The sequence below is a fragment of the Convolutriloba macropyga genome, chromosome 7 (assembly GCF_964194025.1).
Source record: "Convolutriloba macropyga chromosome 7, txConMacr16.3, whole genome shotgun sequence".
NCBI lineage: Eukaryota > Metazoa > Xenacoelomorpha > Acoela > Convolutidae > Convolutriloba > Convolutriloba macropyga.
Genome location: NC_134474.1, coordinates 52708871 through 52730399, shown reverse-complemented (window position 1 = coordinate 52730399; position 21529 = coordinate 52708871). Strand labels below are relative to the sequence as shown.

The window sequence follows — 21529 nt, the reverse complement described above, 5'->3', positions numbered from 1 at the left end:
TCCGTTTAAATGATTTGAAAATTAATTATTGCCTTAATTGTTTTCATTAAAAATGAGAAAGGATGAAAATGTTTTGAAGGCGAAATTTGTTGCATTTAACTCGAAGGCGAAATTTATTGCATTTAACTGTAGATTCATCTGGTGTTTTGTTTTTAGAACTTCCCTAAATATTTTCTTAATTTTTAAATTTGCTTCGCGCGCCGTTGTTGCCGATGACTTCCTAAATTAGTTCAGTTTCTTAAAGATTTATCGATCTGCCACAGTTTATTCATTTGAAGAAGGGAGTCTATATTGGTGAGGCAATACCAAAATACTTAAACTTGTCACTAGTGGGCACTAACGTAGTTAAACACTCTCACTTCCGCTTAATCAACCTCTTCGGGAATGTTCTAATACCATTACAATTTTTACAAAATTAAATTTTCCACTGAAAATTCCGGTCATTAATCATAAACAAAAGAACAAGCAATAAGTTTCAAGTCAGAAATGAGTTTTCTCGTATGTCAGATGTATGTTCAATTCAAGCTATCCAGGAAGACATCTCGCATAACACTTTGTGGATCAATTGCCAAATCCAAACTCTACAGGACTTTTTGACAGCTATCAGAACAAACGCACCAGTGCGCAACCAAACGATTATTTTTACTGAATTTGTCCACAATCAGCTATTGTCACATTCTGGCTCGGCTTTCCATTCTTGGAACCAACGGACTCCATTTGTCTGACAACATCTGCACCCTGGACTACCTCCCCGAACACCACGTGTTTTCCATCTAGCCAGGAGGTGACTGCAGTTGTAATGAAGAACTGGCTGCCGTTCGTGTTGGGACCCGAATTAGCCATCGAAAGCAAATAAGGCTTCTCGTGCTTCACCTAAATTAAGATTTTAATTCTCGCAAACTATAGAACTTGGAAGTTGGTATTTTAGAAATTGACCGGTAAGAGTACTGAAGGATCATGCTACTGTGCAAAATAATCGAAAACCTCTCCTTGCTACCCAATCTGTTTTTAAATAGCAATATCCTCTTGGCCAAAAAACAACAAACTAAGGCAAACAATGCCGCCAAATAGCCGGAAAATTGCTCTCGAACGACTAGCGGGAGCTCTAATCAATTGCAGCCCGCTTCAGTCGGGGGGGGGGGGGGCTAAATGGGACTAAGAAGTTCAATAGTGGGCTACAAATAACCACATTAGAGCTTAACGTTTACCATTATTAAGATTTAAAGTAAAAAATGACACCAGTTTCGTCTCACTTTTCATTTGACTTTTAGTACTAAATTGTCCCCAATTGAGTTCAGCTGCTTGAAATTGTGATTGAGAGAGAATTTTAGATCACGCGAAACGCAAAAAGTCAAGGGCGTAAAAGTCACTCGAAAAGTGAAAATTGTCAAGCGCAAATTTTGCATAAAAAAGACACACGTTTACAATAATTGCCATGAACTTCTTTCAAGAGCAATTAAAAACCTTAAGAAAATTACAAATATATATAAATTTTTGCAGAAAACTGAAAAGCTTAAAATCAGGTGCAGGCAACAAAACTAAAAACAGAAACATGGGCCGAAAATTGATTAAAATTACTCCATGTTCTTAAAAAACTAACTCAAAATCAATAACATAGCCGGTAAATAGTAGGAAAAAAGCCGCGCTTGCAGCACATTGGGATTGAAAGAGAAAATAAAAATTGACAAATTGTTTCTTAGTGTCAAAAAGTGTTCTAACGTTGAGCGCAGTTTAAGTTAGAGTTTTAAATTATAATTGATTCAGCGTCTTAACTGCAGGCAAATAAGTTTAATACTAATGCCAGCTAGCAATCACCCTAATGAACTTTGATAGCCTAATGCACTATGACTCAATGACCACTCTTCATCGGTTTATCACGTTTCCTTAGATGTTGCTCTTTTGACCTTGCCCATATTCACTAGATTGCGAAATTATATGTACCAAAAACTTAAAATTCATTCAGTTCAAAAATATAGAGGTATGTCAGGAGTCCAACATGAAAATCGTGACTTATGCAAACCAAAAAATCGGAACGCAAGGTAAAGCGAATTAAAAGAGGGCGTAAAAATAATAGCCTTCGAGTGGCTGACGACGGCTATTAGTTACACAAAAAATACAGATTGATAAAGTCAGAAGATTATGCAAAAACCTAGAATGAGAGCCTTAGCCTGCATTGCAAATATCAAAAGCGTACCTTAGATAAAAGATCATAACTTCATTGTCAGCATCAACAAATGCAAAGTTATTTCTCAAATTAAGAGTAGGGTGGCTGTCCAGCAAGGACGCCGAATTTGGAAAAGGTCAAGAAAGTCACAAAATTTCGGGATAGCCGAATCATAGGTTGGAAGCTGTTTCAAACTACAACCCACACCGGATGAGCCTCATGGACATAGAATGCAATGAGAAATGAGGTATTTTGCTTCTTTGGTGAATTGCAATATATAAATTTAACACAAATTTTCTAAAGTCGGACAAACTGCGCTCGAACGACAAGTGGGAAAAATTAATTCAGATGGGGCTGTAGCCAAGAGAAAAACTTTGCTGAAAGACACACGTTTACAATAATTGCTTCAAACTACGTTAAAGAGCAATTTTAAAAACCATGGGCTGTATTGGGTGTTACGGTTAACAATGTATTATGTCTGAAAGCTTACAACTTACAAATCTTCGGCTTACTTCTATGTACATTTACTTTTACTTCCTCTCACTTTGCAGTCACCTAACAGCTATTACTCTAGACGCAGAGTGGCATGCTGTGGCAGTTTTTCGCATCGATCAATGCAAACTTAATGCATCGTTCTATCGCTAGGTTGGCTTGCATTATAAGCACTCACGAATATTTTGGGTCAAGTTATGCTAATTTATTGTCAAAATTAAACATTACTACACGTAGATAATTACATCAAAATTTTCGTCTGGGAATTTTCTTCCGAATATGCTTTTGCCACCAGTGCCATTGAAGTTAGTGAAGTCTCCTCCTTGACACATGAACTCAGGGATTATTCTGTGGAAAGGACAACTCTTGTATCCAAAACCCTTCTCCCCTAAACAAAACAATTCACTCCCACTTCACTTACAGTTACTGCACCAACTCATTCAAAATTCATCACATTTTCTCACTATCTAGTTCAATTGATTTGACTGTCTTTAGTAGTACCCATCAGTCAAGTTGAAAAAAATCACTTAATGCTCCTGTTTCGCAGATGTTGTATAACACCACGAATATATAAAACCCAAACTACTTGTTTAATCACTATCATGGTTCTGGTTCAACTTCATAATCAAACAAACCCACTAACGTCGGACAAATTGCTCTCGAACAACTGGCGAGGCAAACAACTTAAAAGGGGGCGCATAGGTTTGAGACTTTTATGGTGGAAAGAAATTGTCTAGGGAGACTTCCAACTCGTGCCTTCTGGGATGAGAGTCGGGGACATTAACCACTACGCTCCACGGGCTATGTACGGTAATTTTTCACAACCAGTTTTACTTTAGCAACAGACTGATCTTATAAACGCGCGCAAATCCAAGTACTAAAAAACCAAAAAGTCGAGCGTGAAAAAATCACCCAAGAAGTGAAATCGAAAGAACATTCTATAAGAAAACGGTCAACTAAAAACTTTGGATAAAAAAGACACACGTTTACAACAAATGCTTCGAACTGTGTTCGAGAGCAATTAACCGATCGACACCAAAAAAATATTTACTTATCAGCCACGACAATGAAAGATCCGGAATCGAACTGTTGCAAACTATAGATTTGCTCTCTACCTAATGAGTGGGGAGATCATAAAATTAATGCAACTAGGTTGGACTAAAACTGAAGCAAAATTTAAATAACTAGAAGTCCAAATTGTCAAATATTTGAGCTTTAAAACACAAGTGATTAAGTTTCTTAGGAGATCTAAGTTTCTTATAAGACATTAGATCTCTTTGTCAAAATAAAAACTCAGTCAAAGTAAGCACACAAACATAGAAACGTAAATCTCTATTCCTTTCATATTAATTACAGCTGTTTTGAATTCTGTTTTCGCAGAACAACAGAACATAGCCCACTAACGACTGGCGAGCAGTAGGCTTCGTCAGCAGCTAGCCGTAGCATAGAGAGGCTAGCTCTAGCTTTATTGAGGGGGCGGAGATAGATCAGAAAGGGGGAATGAGGGGGTCAAACTCTGAAGAACTACCCTTCATTCCATGAATTCATGTCTTCTAATAAGGTTCCGTGAACCATACTTTGACACTAGTAAACTATAAGGGGCTAAGCGAACTTAATGCCCTCCGAGCGCTACCTGTTGTTTTATCCTGTTTTATTATCTTGTTTTTGAGCACGAAAAGGTGAAATGGGTCAGACAAAAACTCGGTCAAGCGAAAAATCGCATTAAAAAGACTACAGGACCAATGCAATTGCAACAAACTTAGTTTGAGAGTAATTAATCTTACCAGTAAACAAAAGTGCTGGCTGTAAAAAGTTAACAAAAGTTTTGTTAATTTGCAGTCGGTTACCACAAATGTTGATCATCTTCAAAGGATGGTAACAATGACAGTTAAATGATTATTGCTGATGTTAATTTATTTAACCAGTTGCAACTGGTTATACATCAACAGTTTTGAAGAAAAAAACTAGAAGATCTTCGGGAAAAAAGGATTGAAATTCGTTTTGAATCGTGCAACAATTTTGAAATTTTCATATTGAACTAAGTGTCTAAGCTAGCTACGACATTCCTGTCGCTTTAAAATTTAGCCTCTAAAGACGTGTTCCATGGGTTTGAATGGGCTACTGAATTGACTTGCAGCAGCATAAAAGGAAGCAAAAAAGAAAGGAAGCAAAACACTACAAAAACACCGTCATAAAATCACTTAACAGAGGGGACCCACCCAAGTTGTAAAAATCTTTCACTTAGCCCGGGTGAAACCCGTATAACGTGAAACGTATCAGATTCTAGACTTTGCTTTGTTAAAAATTTATTGTAGAGAACATTACTGAATTGAAATTTCTATACTAACTTCATAGCATGCCTCGAGTCCAATTGTAATTTTCAAGTGTCAAGAAGTTTTGTAATTTGGTGTCCAGTTTCAGTTAAGTTCTAAAATAATTCTTAATTCAGCTTCTAACCTGAAGTCTATGGAGCTTCATGCTAATGCCAGCTAGCAACCACTCTAATGAACTTTGATAGCCTAATGCACTATGATTTAATGACCAGGCTTTATCGATGATCCTGTTGCCTATGATTTTGCTCTTTTGACCTTAAAAGCATGCAATACATTGCGTAATTCAATGACCAAAAGAATTAAAAACACGTTCAGCAGAAATAATGAGTGAGGTAAGCGAGGAGTCAAACGTGAAAACTATTGCGTATGAAAAAAGGAAAAACGTGATCAATAGGTAAAGCAAATTTACAAAGGAGAACGCTTAAATATTAGCCGATGAGAAGCGGACGGCCACTATTAATTGAAGAAACAGCACCAAAAAGAAACTTGCTATTTTTATTGATAGCGAAGATGTTATATTTTGACAAGAACTCTGTATAAATTATTACTGCTTCTAACAGCAGCTCTTCCATTAGAGTGACACTCAGTTTACCTTATTTCCTTCAATCAAAGAAAAGAAATGTTAATGAGCATCAGAGGTAACCCCCTCCCAAGTTGTAAACACTGTTTATTTAAACCTCGTAGAACCAGTATATCTCAAAACCTATCAAAATCTTGACTGTTCGCTGTTAATCTTTTTAAACAACATCAATGAGCTGAAATTTCTTTGCTAACTTCTTGACATGCTTCGATTCTAATTGCAGTTAGGAGGTAAAATTCGGGTACGATAGAAACTCGTTTAGACCAAAAAGTAGTTTCAAACCTGGAAGCAACCCGAAAACAATCGTAATTTAAACCTGCAAACCATAAAGTTCCCGGTTTGAGCTATATTCCCTTGAACAGAAAATTTCTGAATCTTTCTTTAAAACTGACCATATGATCCCTGATATTCTCTTATTTTTGTAATACTTGAAAATATCGTTCAAAATCCATCTAGAGAGTGACTAAATTGAAGGTTGAAGAAAAAAATCTCAACACAGCTGACAGATCGCCAGACAATAGCCGCGATATATTAATAGATCTGCAGTCTTCTGACACATATACAGGAAAATTACCGGAAAAACACTCTGTTGATCCACTTGAGACACATCAGGACTAAAACAGGTAATGACAAAAGAAGACATATAATTGACACAATTTCTTTAAGCGTCAAAAAATAAAATTGAAGTGTTAATTTGAGGTGCAGTTTTAGTCAATCTAAAATTACATTTAATTCAGATTCTAATCCGAAATATACGAAGATTCAAACTAAAACCAACTAGCAACCGCTCAGACGAACTTTGATAGCCTTTTGCACCTTGACTTAATGACCATGTTTTATTGGGTGATCCCGTTGCCTATGATTTGGCTCTTTTGACCCTGAACGCATGCACCATATTGCGTAATTCAATGACCAAAAGAACTTGAAATCCATTCTGCTGAAAAAGTGAATGAGATAAGTCAGGAGTCAAACTTGAAAAGGTTGAATTATGTTAAGGAAAAATGTGATCGAAAAACATAACGATATCAAAGAAGGAGAGCGCCTCCTAAATATTAGCAGTTGAGAGGCGGACGGCGGCTAATAATAAAAAAACATTGCAAAAACTATACTTGTTTTCTATTGATTGCTAAGATGTAAACTTTTGATGAGAAATCTGTAAAACTTATTACTGCTTTTCACAGCTGCTCTTCAATTAGAGAGACATTAATTTGACCTTAACTCCTTGAAATGAAAAAAGAAAGGTTATTTTGATAGATACTAAGGAGTCAATCAGTGACATTAGTCACGCGTAACCAACGTACCTAAATGCGCAAACGGACAGAAACCTTAAAGATTGAAAAATGAGGTCACGTACGCAATTCAGCTAAAATTTCATAGAAGAAAGAGCAAACAGCAGATTTGTGATTGTGACGACAGACGGTCATGACAAAAATTTTGAGAACTAAACTGAAAAAAAAACATAACAGACTAAACGTTGGAAAAACTGCTCTCGAACGACTAGTGGGAGCTCTAAACAATTGCAGCCTGCTTCAATCGCGCGGAAGGATGGGGAGCCCAAATGGGACTAAGAAGTTCAATAGTGGGCTTCACATAACCACATTAGAGGTCATCATATACCACTATTAAGAATTAAAGTGAAATATGGCACAAGTTTCGGCGCATTTTTCATTTGACTTTTAGTATTAAATTGCCGCCGATTGATTCAGCTGCTTGAACTTGTGAGTGGGAGAATTCTAGATCACGGGAAAAATCAATGGCGTAAAAGTCACTCGAAAAGTCAAAACGGTCAAGCGAAAGTTTTGCATGAAAAAGACACACACGTCTTGAATTACAATCCGAAGAATTTAGTAAATCAACAACCTTGATATCAACTATGCCAAAAACGAATATTCAAAATCAGGCACATGGCCAAAAATACATGAAATAGAAGGGAATTGGAAAGTCTTAACAAATGAAAAATGTATTTTGAAAAACTATGGGTGTCAAAATTATCAAAACAAACAACCGTAAAAATTACATTCACACTTCGGGTCCGTATAAACAATACACAAAACTAACAGAAGCTACTGGTTTTTAAGCCAAGGAGAAACCAATGCGAAACAAAAAATAAATGACAAACTACAAAAAAAAATCTGGCAAAGAACAAAAACATCTTCAAAAAACAGTTGCATCAAAATGAACAACACGTATTCAAATATTAAACTGAATGAAATTGTCATTAAAATATTCGAAGTTAAGAGCTCATGTAACTTCCTTTTTGTTTCCACCCATGAACAAACAGAACATAGCCGCAATAGCCTTGCGTGCCGCATAATATAGATAGAAACAGACAAAAGTCGAAAAATTTATTAGCGCCCCTCAATAACATGTTAAAACACTCACAAATAATAAAGCTTATAAAATTCTGTAGAAGCCTTTTTTTAGAGAGGAAAAGTCCTAACACAATTCAAAGAATTTCCATTGACTTAACAAAAAAAACTAGACCTAGAACGGACTAATGATGGATTGGCAAAATCATTTAGAAAAATATCAGATACAAAATTCGAGGTAAAAACAATGTCAAAAAGCGGCATGTCACGAAAAACCACGAGCGAGAAGGCAAATTTTTGTTCAAACACCATTTTCTAACTCGGCTTTAGAGGAGAAAACTCAAATGGAATCTGAAACATAATACAAACTCAGAGACTTGTCACTAAAGAAACAGGACCACAATACGACAACAAATAGGAGCAAAAACTAAACATAAACCGACTAACGCCGGAAAAATTCCTCTCGAATGACGCAAAATTCATTTACGCAAAATGTTGACAAAGCTGTGAACTAAGGTAAAGCAAAAAAAAATTAGTACGACGAAGTAAAAAATCAAAAAACTAGGAGCACGATAATAGCCTGCTAAGAAACTGAGGTGGCTATTAATTACACTTAATTAAGCTTCTAAAATAAGCGCTTTTGAGCATAATACTAGTCTCAGCTAGCAATTGCTTTAATAAACTTTTATAACCTACTATGACTTAATGAACGAGCTTTTTATTTTTACCCCGTTTCTTTTGATTTTGCTCTTTTGACATTGACCGTATTCACTAAATTAGGTAATTCAAAGCGTGAAAGACTTCAAAATCTATTCCGCTGAAACACAGTGAGGTAAGTCAGAAGTCAAACTTGAAAATCGTGACTTATGTAAAACAAAAAAAACATTATCAAAAGGTAAAGCAAATTTAAAAAAAAAGGAGAGCGCCTAAATAATAGCCGTTGAGAGGCTGACGGCGGCTAAAAAACGACAGCGCACATTACAATCCAAATACTTTGGATTGTAAAAAAACCAAGAGAAGGCCGATAATAGCCCCAGTTATCTCTTTGCTGCTAACAACACCATTTATCGTGGATAAAATTTAACCGTCAGTACTAATTAGGGGCACACCTGAGCAGAGTACTCGGAAGTTCTCAGCGGTTTTGGGAGTGATGTCGTCGTACAATTGGAACACTACTCGTCCTGCACTTCTGCCTCCTATCGAGATCTCCATGTAACAGGTGGATCTAACTGTCCCTCCTTCTGCGGGAACCTTCGGCACAACCTCGTGAGAATCTTTGCTGAAAATATATGCGTATAATCTTCATTGCTGAACTTTAGGGCAATGAAAGCTTCACCTTTTCATTTTTTATTAGCAACAAACCACGCCTGTAGGCCCATTCTTCTTCGTCTCTGCCGGTGCCTCCATCGTAAAGAGTAATCATCCCGGCCACAAAGCTTTCTTGTGAACTTACGAAGAAAGACTATTGACATCGAGTGAAAAAATTCACTTGCAAACAATCACTTAAATGCGGATGTCTGAAACCATATCACTCAAACAAGTTCCATTTTCCCTAGTCGAACCAGCTGTTACTTGAATAAATCCCTTTCACGAAAATGATAGCAAAGAGTGGCATTACGATAGAACCTGAATCAGTTACATAACTTTGGTAGTCCATTTCAATTCATCTAGTAGCTCTTTGATAATCTTTACGAGAAATGAAATTTGCACATGTGTTTTGAACGTGCCTTCTCTTGGGTCTCTCATGAAGACCAACTCCTCCTTTAGCTGCACTGTTCTCTCCCTCTAGAGTTTTTCCAGCATATTTCTGCAGCCAGTCATCGTCCGCCCAGACTGGCTTCATGTACTTCCCGTCCTTGCCCTTCATAGGTTTGGCTATGTTCACTCTGATTGTCCTCCCGAATAGTTCTCCCTCATCCATGTTGTCAATTGCAGAGGCTGCATCTTCCGCGTCATCAAACTCCACGAATCCAAAACCACGGTGCTTGTTCGACTGCGAATATCAAAGCAAGAATAAAAATCCACGACAATATGAAAAACAAACATGAAAGACCTTTTATGGTAAAATCATTAAATGCAAAAGCTGGTTAGGTTCCAGTCAAAGCATGTATATTTATACAGGAAACGAAAATGCAGTCAACATCGACAGAATTCGAACAAAACACATGACGGGGGTTTCAATTAAAAGAAGGCAAATTAACTTTAGAGTAGTTCAAATTTTTAGGTCGATCATGGGTATCAAAAATCTGTTATTCGAATCAGATGAAGCGTTGTGTTTCAACTCCTCGTGATTTGAATAAAAATATCTAGGGTATGAGAAATTTAAAAGGAGACTAACGGAGACTGAGGAAAAAGCACAGTCTAACTGAATAGCTATGATACTAAAGTAGCAATCTCTACTCAACATCGGTCCCTGTCAATGAGGCAGTGTCGAGCCAAAATACTCAATACCCAAATACTCAATGAGCCAATATAACCAAAACATACTAAATATCATTCCTTGCTGCTATTACTTAAATTATGTACTTAGCGAGATAACTTCCATATTGTGATTTGGTATGGTGATTTGGTTGGAGATCAACTTAGTCCAGCAAAATCGGATTTTAAAAACTGAGACATCAGATATTATATATCCACAGAGACAACCGTAAAACTCCTTTATAAAAAAACGACCTCGACGAACCGTACCTTGTCGAACTCCTCGAATTAACCAACCAGTCCGATTCGACATTGTTTACGGTAACATTAAAACCTATCGTTCTTGGCAGAGCCATTAAAACACAAGCTTTCGATATTTGCAAATACGATCTCATGGTCTATTGAATTGAATGAGTTTGACAAAGCAAGGACGACTGCTGCTATATGATATTTTTGATTCAGCTTATCCTATTGTTTCACTTAAAAAAACAAGTGGGTCTATCGATGAAAAGTTTTCCGAAGCACAAATTGAGTCATGTATTATACTTTTGCTTTGTAGAGATATTCTTCGGATTATTCATTATGCAGTTTTTCGAAAAAAAATTAACGAGGCTGGTGTTAAGATTGGTCTATAGTTTAATGCATTGTCAATATCACCAATACGTGAGCAAATTCTGAAGGAAACTGCTCTGCTTTAATATTTAATATTCTTCAGACAAAAAACACAATGGCTCAGCTAACTCTAGTGCACCCATTATAAGTGCCCAAGCAGGTATAATGGAAGAACTCAATGATTTATTCTTGGTTTATTTAGGGCAAGAAGCACTCTTAGACATTAATGTCTAGTTACAAACCTCCACGAAAAACAGTGGTTTATTTGAGGTAAGAAGCACTCCTAGACATTCATGGCTAGCTACAAATATGTACGAAAAACAGTGTTTTGTTTGAGGCAAGAAGCACTCCTAGACATTCATGGCTAGTTAATAAAATGTACGAAACATAGTGATTTGTTTGAGGCAAGAAGAACTCTTGGACATTCATGGCTAGTTCAAATCTGTACAAAAAAAGTAACCGATGGGTGGTTTTCAACCGTGTTTTTATTACCTTAGTTAAGCTTAAACACTCCAACTGATTAAAGAGACAGTTCAAGTGATTAGCAATCTCATGTTCATAAATTTAAAAAACTATTTTTTAAACAGTCTATTGTAGCTGTTGTTTTTTGCAGTTTCTAACTTCTTTGATAACAATCCGTTTCCTTCAACTGCATGAGTAACCAGCTGCTTCTGAAAACTTTTGAAAAAAGTTTTATGTAGTTGGAACTAAGATTATTTCCTTCATTGTGTTGTTCCATCAGCACTTGAATTTCCTTTCTCAAAATTTAGTTGCCTAGTTGAGCGAAAAATTTGCTATAGAGGATGGGGTTTATCGTTGCTTATGTAAACATTTTTCAAACAAGCCTGAGTTCTTATTGCTCGGAGAACAAAAGTTTTAAAAGTTGTTTCTATGGTTTCTAAATCGTGTATTGAATAAAACAATTTCAATCTGAAATTTAATTGATTTCTGAAATGATGTTATATCCAGGTTTATCTTATCGACGGTTTGTAATGACTGATGATTTTCCGGAGATAGCTTAATTTAGAATTAAGAATCAAAATCAAAAACGTATGTTTTGCTTCCTGTTAATGATCCATCTGTTTCCTATCGTGTTCCTTTCGTTTCCTATTCTAGTAGTTTCCTATTCAAATCGTAATAATATACTTTTGAACGATCTGTTGGATCTCAAAAACTTAAATTATAGTCCCCTATTAATAGTACCAGCATGTTTTGGGATACCGCCAGCTCAATTCCTCTAGCCGAGTTTAATAGGACCTCATTTACAAACTTTTTTGGGACAGTGAGAAAGATTGACTATCAAGTCTTGTAGTCAATCATTCTTCAGTATCTCGAATGGTGTTGAACTCGAAAATGTACTCAACCAAGTTTCGGCGAAACCATATATGCAATTACGTCCTATGTCATTGACTAAATTTTTCAGTTCGACGGATTTCTTAAACTCCGACAGCTTAGATGTAGTAATTTTAAGTACAGAAAAACGAATTGCTAAACAAAGCGCAAAAATTTGTGAAGTAATTACATACTGGACACCTATTTTTGAGTGCTTCTTGCCTAATAGATTGATTGCCTGATTGAAATCCGTGATTTAAAAGACATCTACATCATTCCGAACTCTACTTATCTATGATTTCTAAAACTCAATTGATTTTGCTCAAAGCATTTTAGATATAAGAAAACAAAAGTACATAACTCGGCTCTGTGCGCTTCACAGTACCATATTTATTAAGATAGTTAAAAAATTTTTTAATATCGGTATCTTCATTATTGAATTGGTATTTAAAAATTTTTAGATTGGTGAAGTACCGCCGTTTTGTATCATGATAATATACAAGCATATGAGGAAATTATTCAAATAAGAGTTGTTGAGTCGGTTCAACCAAACCATTATAAATTTTAGAAGCAGGATTTTTTGCACGACAGAACATGTCCTTTTAAGGAGACTAGTAACTCCTTCGTGTGAAACTGTCTACTGTCAACCACTTCTGGTTAAAATGTTTTTGGTCAGCAATTTTTCCAACCATTTTTGCTAATACTAAAATCTTCAGGAAATTGCTGTATAAAACTAATTCGGTTAAATAGTGAACAATTAGGTTAAATAGCTAAAATTTTAAATAGAATAAATCGAAAAAAAACACTTGAAAACGGAGACAGAAATGGGCAAAGATTTGATTAAAAGTACGCTTTTTTATTTAAAAAATACAACTCAAAGTTAAAATCCATTAAATGAGGAGAGGACCATGTAAACCACTAAAATAAAAAATCACCAAAAAACTTCCCAGATGCTGTAAGAATTGGACTAAGATTACCGAAACCGCTAAAAAAGGCGTCGAACAGGGCCAAATAGCACAAATTTGCGCCTAAAAGTATTATTTTTTTCGGGTGATCAGAAAGTCCTTCAAGTGCACTAAAAAAGTTTACTTAATTGAGAAAAACACCATTATTGGATAAAGTTCAGTTAAAACAGAGCACTATTTTAAAAAAGCCCTGCGTGCTCGAAAAATTCGCTCGCTCTTGCACCCTATTTTCTCGCTCTCATAGTAATACATGAACAAAAACTACTAAATATTCTCTCTGCTTTTGAATTGTCTTCAGCAGAGAGAGAGAGAGAGAGAGAGAGAGAGAGAGATTTAATTCTCAAAAAGAGACATCAACATTAATGGTATTAACAACCTCAAATTAATTATCTTTGTACAGAAACAGTTATTAACACATACTTTTGAAAGTTCTACAGGTCTAACATTAACATATAAAACGCGCAAGAATTATCAAAAGAAAAAAGATTCGATCTTACGGAAACGATACCGACGAATGAGACACAGACGGAGATTTTAAAAAGTCTGACTCCGTGTCGCTGAAAGAAATTAGCTGGAATAATGACACGCTCAAAAAAAGTAATATAGTTAGTTTTAGTGGGATGCTTGAGTTGAAAAAGTTTGAAGAGGATGAACGAATATTAGGGATTCTGGGGGTTACTTTAATATACTTCCAAACATCGGCATCACACTTTCCCTTGAGACGTTGGATAAAAAATGTGAGGTCAAGTAATTGCAGCTGAAAACATGGGTGAAAAACTGTTCCTCCGGAGTAACTCGACATACGAAAGTCTGTGGCCAAATATCCATCTAAAGCAGCGCGCTTGAAATCTGTCGAGCTTCTTCATCAAGGTAGTATCAGCGCGCCATACTTGACTTCCATAAAACAAGATTGATAGAAACATAACGAAACAAATTATACTTGACATTGCTGTCAGTATTGAACGGAATAGAACTTTTAAGACGATCAAATGCTCGTCCAGAAGACACAAGCTTGGCATCAGCATGCTTATTCCATTTGAACTTCCGGTCAATTATAAACCAAGGTCCTTATACGATTCAACAGTTTCAATGACATTACCACATAGAAATAAAGTTGGCTTCATAGAACCGCTAAACACAAGCACCTTCGTTTTTAGGCTATTAAGTATCATACCACTTTCAAAGTTCCATTGTTGCAGTCGGGTTAGATCATTATTAAAAACCAAAGACTCAAATAACATTTTCAGAACATCCGCAAAAAGATCAGGAAAACAGTCTAAAAAAATACTAGGTAAATCGTTTATAATAACTAGAAATAAGAGAGGACCGAGAACCGAACCCCGAGGAACTCCACTAAGAACTAGTAAAGATTCTGACAGAACACGACATATATTAGATATTTCATAACGGTCAACAAGATAAGAAGAAAATAGGGCTAAAAAGGAGTCATCAAAACCATACATTCCAAGTTTGTGAATAAAAATCGTATGAGGAAAATTCTCAAATGCTTTCTGTTAATCCAGATAGACGGTATAAAGACAAGTACTCTTAAACTTTCTGTGAATAGTGTCTATATAATCAATCAGCTGGGTGATCGGACTTTTTCTGGATTGGAAACAGAACTGTTTAGGATGAAGTTGTCTCACATTTTGATAAATTCAAATATAAGTTTCTCAAAAATAAGGGATATCTTGGGTAACAAACTAACTGGACGATAATTCTCAATGCAATTCCTCTCGCCCTATTTATGAAAAGGATGAAAAAAAGCAGTTTTCCATTGGAGAGGAAATTGAAGAGAGTCAAATTGAATTAAAAATGATCAAGAAGGGGGACCCGAAAAAAGCAGGACTGTTGCAGAGCAGTTGTCCAGGTAAACCGTCCTATGACTTATACCTCGCTGTTTTTGTACTAGATATGAGGCCTTGTACTTTCGTTGCAGTAATGGAGGCTTGGAAATCTTCAATTGATAAAACACGCCGAGTCGAAGCAGAATGACAAACTTATTTTCACGTGCGCCATTTGGCATCAGCTAATATAAACATAACCGACTAAACGTCGGAAGAATTGTTCTCGAACGACTAGTGGGAGCTCTAATCAATTGCAGCCTGCTTCAGTCGGGGGGGGGGGGGGGTAGATGGAACTAAGAAGTTCAATAGTTGGCTTCAAATAACCACAGAGGGGAATATATACCACTGATTTACAGAGAAAAATGGCACCAGTTTCAGCGCACTTTACATTTGACTTTTAGTTTTAAATTGCCGTCAATTGAGTTCAGCTGCTTGAAATTGTGACTGAGAGAGAATTTTAGATCACGCCAAACGCAAAAAGTCCAGGGCGTAAAAGTCACTCGAAAAGTCAAAACCGTCAAGCGAAAATTTTAAGAGCAATTAAAAGTAGCCGATTTAAAAAAAAGATCATATTACTCCTCTTCGAGTCGTACTAAAAAAGGGATCAATATAATGCTCGGCTAAGATGAGGGCGGCTATCAAACAGTAAATATAAGTTCCAAAACCAATAAGCCCAATGCAAAAGAGAGAGCAAATTTTAAAGCCACTCCATTAAGTTGCTATGCTTTATTCGCTTTAATCTCCAAAACTACTGTTACCGAATGACAAATGATTATGATACAAATAAAATATGGTGCCCAAATAATGCGTTTTGGAAAAAAGAAACTGCACGGATTTTTGATACTGCATTCAGTGTTTAAAACTACAAATAAATAATAAGAAAGGAACCACATGTGGGACAAACACAATCAATGCATTATCAAACTAATAATAACACACATATATCAAACCTGATAATCGATAGGAATTTGAACATCGACTAAATCCCCAAATGGAATAAACGCATTATACAACGTTTTCTCTTCAACTTCTTCTGCTAGTCCTCCCACATACAGCAACTTTTTGTTGGCCATAGAAATTCTGAAAATTGATGACCGATAGCATACTAGTTTCCCTGATTATTATTATGGCTTAGTATTTCCTTCTGGAGGATGTTCGCCCGAAATCCAGTTCTATACCAAAAATAGAGTCTCTGCGCTTCGTATCGAATCTCCGGCAGTATAACCCTAGATCTTCTTTCGGCAAATTGAATAACGTAATAATCGCGCAAGTCGTACTTTCGACTTACTTACTGACACTATGCAGCTAAAAAGTAGAAGATCTTTTAGGACTTTAAAGTAGAGTGGGGGCAGTATAATGCTTTGAACAATAGCTTCTTTGTAACAATTTCTGTTTGTAACAATTCTTATTAACATGAACTTGTGGTACAGTACCACTGGGGTTTTATAGCATCGGCTTGGCACGACAAGTTTTACACAGACAAACCAGAATAGTAGTAGTAGTAGTAGATTAGGCTTCGAAGTTCGTTCTTCAGGGTATTGCTCCCATTCAATTGTCCAGATTCATAAGTTTCTGATTAATCTTGCAGTTTCCACACTTGCATACAATGCGCCAAGTGCATTTGTTTTCCTCTGTGTACTGATTGCAGCAATAATGCCAAATTTGATCCAAGTACAAGGGTTGTTTTCGGCCCAGTTGTCATCTTTACTTCACATCATTTCCGTCATTGAATTCAACTAATCTCATATTTGAGATTCTTGCAACTATGGACAGTGAGAAGACGGAGAGCGATGTAAACTAAGGAAAAACAGATAAAAAACTTGCATCGCAGGGTAAATAATTTGTTGGATATTGCCGGATCGGACAGGGAACAAATCTTTACTCTATCCCCAAATTCAGGCGCCTGGGGATGCTGTTCAGCTGTATTATCTGTGAATTTGTTCAAATGACTTCACTTCAAAATTTCAAACCATATACGAATCTGATATTGTACTTTGGCTTCTGGACAACATTCCGACACTTCCCTTTTCTCAATTATTTTTTAAAAAGAACGTCAATTAAAAGAAACCACATGGATATCAATGCTAAAACAGTTTAAAAACGAGGCTGATATTGTTTCTCTGCTCCTTTGAGATTTCCCTTTGGAAAAATTGGATATTATATCCGTGCACTTTACGCTAAGGTTTTTGGTTGGGGGTTTTCTAGATCACTTTACTTCTCGGGCGTGAGCTAGAGAAAATGTTTAAACTCAAAGACTTTATTTAATTTAAGAATTAGAATTGTTGAACAAAAGTTTGAGTTAAAAGTTACAGAATTAAATTTACAGAGTTATAGATTTGAAGAATAAATTTATGAGAACTGTTGTTAAGGAGATAAATTTCATTGCTTGAAGAAAGGCAGCTTATTCAATGAGTTGAGGTTTTAATTACGGTGGTTGGTTGTGTTAATATCAATGGTTAATTTCTCTTGGTTTATATTTACCATTTTCTTTAATCGGTTTGGATTTTACTCATAATTATTCTTACCCGCACTTAATCTTTAAAATAACAGATAAGAGGTTTACCTGCTTCACGAATCCCGTCAAGAACAAACAATCCTCGACGTATCCCGTCAAGGTCTAAATCCGTGATGTTTCCCATCATAATTTATGATGCTTTTCTTTTTTTTTCTGTTAAAATCCGGTTAACTCTTGGTTAAAATCTCTTTCTGTTCCTTAATTTCAATTGTAAAAATTTTTAATGGTGTCTGCAATTAGTAATTTACAAGCATGTCATACATTTTGTTCTTAGAATTATCACAATACTGAGGTACATGACGCCAAAAATGTACGTGAGACACCAATGTATAGAGCGGTTAAAAAAGTTCATGTTTTTCTGCAATCAAAAACTACTAGCTGTACGATTTGATAAAGGGTGCAAATTTTGTGTTACGAAAGAGACAAAAATTCGGATAAACTAAATGAAACCCTTAATGCAAGTCATATTGAGGCCCGTAGTGCTGAAAGTGACGATCGAAGCATAAAAACTGAGAAACTGATAAATAGCAGTCTGCATCAACTAATGAAACAGGGAAAGACCAGTGAAAAGATTTGTCACAGGCTCAGGATATAATTAAGAAAAAGGTGAATTAAGAAATGTCCCTCCCCAACACTGGGTTAATATTGACTGCTCCAAGCACTCTTACAGCGATATTGTTAATGGAAACAAGAAGACCGCGCATTCAACTGAACTTCAGTTTTTGATAACAGGTTTAATTGAAACTGAATCAACATGCTTCAAACAAGTAGGGAAAGACTCGACGGATGTTTGTGACTTAGTTCAACATATGTGCCTCCAAGCTGGTGGAAATATCTTGAGTATCCGGCGGCTTGGTAAGATTTCTAAACAACAAAACGATAATATTCCTTCTAGTCAAAGACGTTGTCGTCCTATTCTTGTTACCACATCAAGTCGTACTTTCGACTTACTTACTGACACTATGCAGCTAAAAAGTAGAAGATCTTTTAGGACTTTAAAGTAGAGTGGGGGCAGTATAATGCTTTGAACAATAGCTTCTTTGTAACAATTTCTGTTTGTAACAATTCTTATTAACATGAACTTGTGGTACAGTACCACTGGGGTTTTATAGCATCGGCTTGGCACGACAAGTTTTACACAGACAAACCAGAATAGTAGTAGTAGTAGTAGATTAGGCTTCGAAGTTCGTTCTTCAGGGTATTGCTCCCATTCAATTGTCCAGATTCATAAGTTTCTGATTAATCTTGCAGTTTCCACACTTGCATACAATGCGCCAAGTGCATTTGTTTTCCTCTGTGTACTGATTGCAGCAATAATGCCAAATTTGATCCAAGTACAAGGGTTGTTTTCGGCCCAGTTGTCATCTTTACTTCACATCATTTCCGTCATTGAATTCAACTAATCTCATATTTGAGATTCTTGCAACTATGGACAGTGAGAAGACGGAGAGCGATGTAAACTAAGGAAAAACAGATAAAAAACATGCATCGGAGGGTAAATAATTTGTTGGATATTGCCGGATCGGACAGGGAACAAATCTTTACTCTATCCCCAAATTCAGGCGCCTGGGGATGCTGTTCAGCTGTATTATCTGTGAATTTGTTCAAATGACTTCACTTCAAAATTTCAAACCATATACGAATCTGATATTGTACTTTGGCTTCTGGACAACATTCCGACACTTCCCTTTTCTCAATTATTTTTTAAAAAGAACGTCAATTAAAAGAAACTACATGGATATCAATGCTAAAACAGTTTAAAAACGAGGCTGATATTGTTTCTCTGCTCCTTTGAGATTTCCCTTTGGAAAAATTGGATATTATATCCGTGCACTTTACGCTAAGGTTTTTGGTTGGGGGTTTTCTAGATCACTTTACTTCTCGGGCGTGAGCTAGAGAAAATGTTTAAACTCAAAGACTTTATTTAATTTAAGAATTAGAATTGTTGAACAAAAGTTTGAGTTAAAAGTTACAGAATTAAATTTACAGAGTTATAGATTTGAAGAATAAATTTATGAGAACTGTTGTTAAGGAGATAAATTTCATTGCTTGAAGAAAGGCAGCTTATTCAATGAGTTGAGGTTTTAATTACGGTGGTTGGTTGTGTTAATATCAATGGTTAATTTCTCTTGGTTTATATTTACCATTTTCTTTAATCGGTTTGGATTTTACTCATAATTATTCTTACCCGCACTTAATCTTTAAAATAACAGATAAGAGGTTTACCTGCTTCACGAATCCCGTCAAGAACAAACAATCCTCGACGTATCCCGTCAAGGTCTAAATCCGTGATGTTTCCCATCATAATTTATGATGCTTTTCTTTTTTTTTCTGTTAAAATCCGGTTTACTCTTGGTTAAAATCTCTTTCTGTTCCTTAATTTCAATTGTAAAAATTTTTAATGGTGTCTGCAATTAGTAATTTACAAGCATGTCATACATTTTGTTCTTAGAATTATCACAATACTGAGGTACATGACGCCAAAAATGTACGTGAGACACCAATGTATAGAGCGGTTAAAAAAGTTCATGTTTTTCTGCAATCAAAAACTACTAGCTGTACGATTTGATAAAGGGTGCAAATTTTGTGTTACCAAAGAGACAAAAATTCGGATAAACTAAATGAAACCCTTAATGCAAGTCATATTGAGGCCCGTAGTGCTGAAAGTGACGATCGAAGCATAAAAACTGAGAAACTGATAAATAGCAGTCTGCATCAACTAATGAAACAGGGAAAGACCAGTGAAAAGATTTGTCACAGGCTCAGGATATAATTAAGAAAAAGGTGAATTAAGAAATGTCCCTCCCCAACACTGGGTTAATATTGACTGCTCCAAGCACTCTTACAGCGATATTGTTAATGGAAACAAGAAGACCGCGCATTCAACTGAACTTCAGTTTTTGATAACAGGTTTAATTGAAACTGCATCAACATGCTTCAAACAAGTAGGGAAAGACTCGACGGATGTTTGTGACTTAGTTCAACATATGTGCCTCCAAGCTGGTGGAAATATCTTGAGTATCCGGCGGCTTGGTAAGATTTCTAAACAACAAAACGATAATATTCCTTCTAGTCAAAGACGTTGTCGTCCTATTCTTGTTACCACATCAAATTCTTATTTTATGGAAAACTGTTTTGCCCGCAGTCATTATTTACAGAATTATAAACATCCGGTATACATCAAAAAGTTCATATCTTCTGCAGATCTTCAATTGGAAAAAGCTGTTTTGGCAAAGCGTTACCATATGGTCACAGTTGAGGGAAAGCATAGACAAGACTTTCAGATCAAAAACTTAAAATTGTACTACAAAAATACGCTTGTTGATATAGCAACCAATTGACTACATACTTATAAATGTGCTCTCATAAACTGTCAATCATTATGCTTTCTAGATAAACGCAACGAACTTTTGAAACTATGCGCGTCAAACTCTATCTCCTTACTGTTTCTCACTGAAACTTGGTTAAATACGGACATCGTTAACTCTGAAGTATTTTTGGGTTCTTCCTTCAATATTATTGCCAGATTAGATTGTGATCGTCGCCAGCATGGTGGCCTGCTGATTTCACAATCCTCTAACTCAGCCGTCAAAGTTTTTGATATTACAATTTCTGACTTCAATTTTGCTATTTCTTGCGCTGTTTTTTGTAAGAAACTCTCCTTCTTTGTGCTTATATACAACCAGCCAAAATCATCAAACTATTCAGTAGACATCTCTAACTTATTGGCTTGTATTCAGTCCTACTATACTAAATTTGACCTGTTACTGGTTCAATTTGGTTACGGTTGCGATTATGATGTTTATATTATAGGGGATTTCAATTTCCCTGGTATTGATTGGGCAAACTACTGGTCATCCTCATATCATGAATGTCGGTTCCTTGAAATGGTCATTGAAAAAGATCTGACTCAGTTCGTCGCTGGACGTTCACATAAAAGTAACAGCATCCTTGATCTTGTT

At 36.0% G+C, this 21529-nt stretch overlaps 1 protein-coding gene across 2 annotated transcripts in view; it reads right to left on the bottom strand.

Moving 5' to 3' along the window:
- Positions 1 to 398: 398 nt before the first annotated feature.
- The window catches only part of LOC142343148 (peptidyl-prolyl cis-trans isomerase-like), a 615561-nt gene continuing 594430 nt past the window's right edge, over positions 399 to 21529 (bottom strand). For both annotated transcript variants that reach the window (XM_075394843.1, XM_075394842.1), the window contains exons 2-6: positions 16003 to 16134; positions 9606 to 9871; positions 8988 to 9157; positions 2902 to 3044; positions 399 to 873 (exon numbers count right to left, since the gene is read on the bottom strand). In XM_075394843.1, the coding sequence (XP_075250958.1) occupies positions 643 to 873; positions 2902 to 3044; positions 8988 to 9157; positions 9606 to 9871; positions 16003 to 16125 (933 nt within the window). In that variant the 5' untranslated portion in view covers positions 16126 to 16134 and the 3' untranslated portion in view covers positions 399 to 642. The remainder of the gene's footprint in view (positions 874 to 2901; positions 3045 to 8987; positions 9158 to 9605; positions 9872 to 16002; positions 16135 to 21529) is intronic.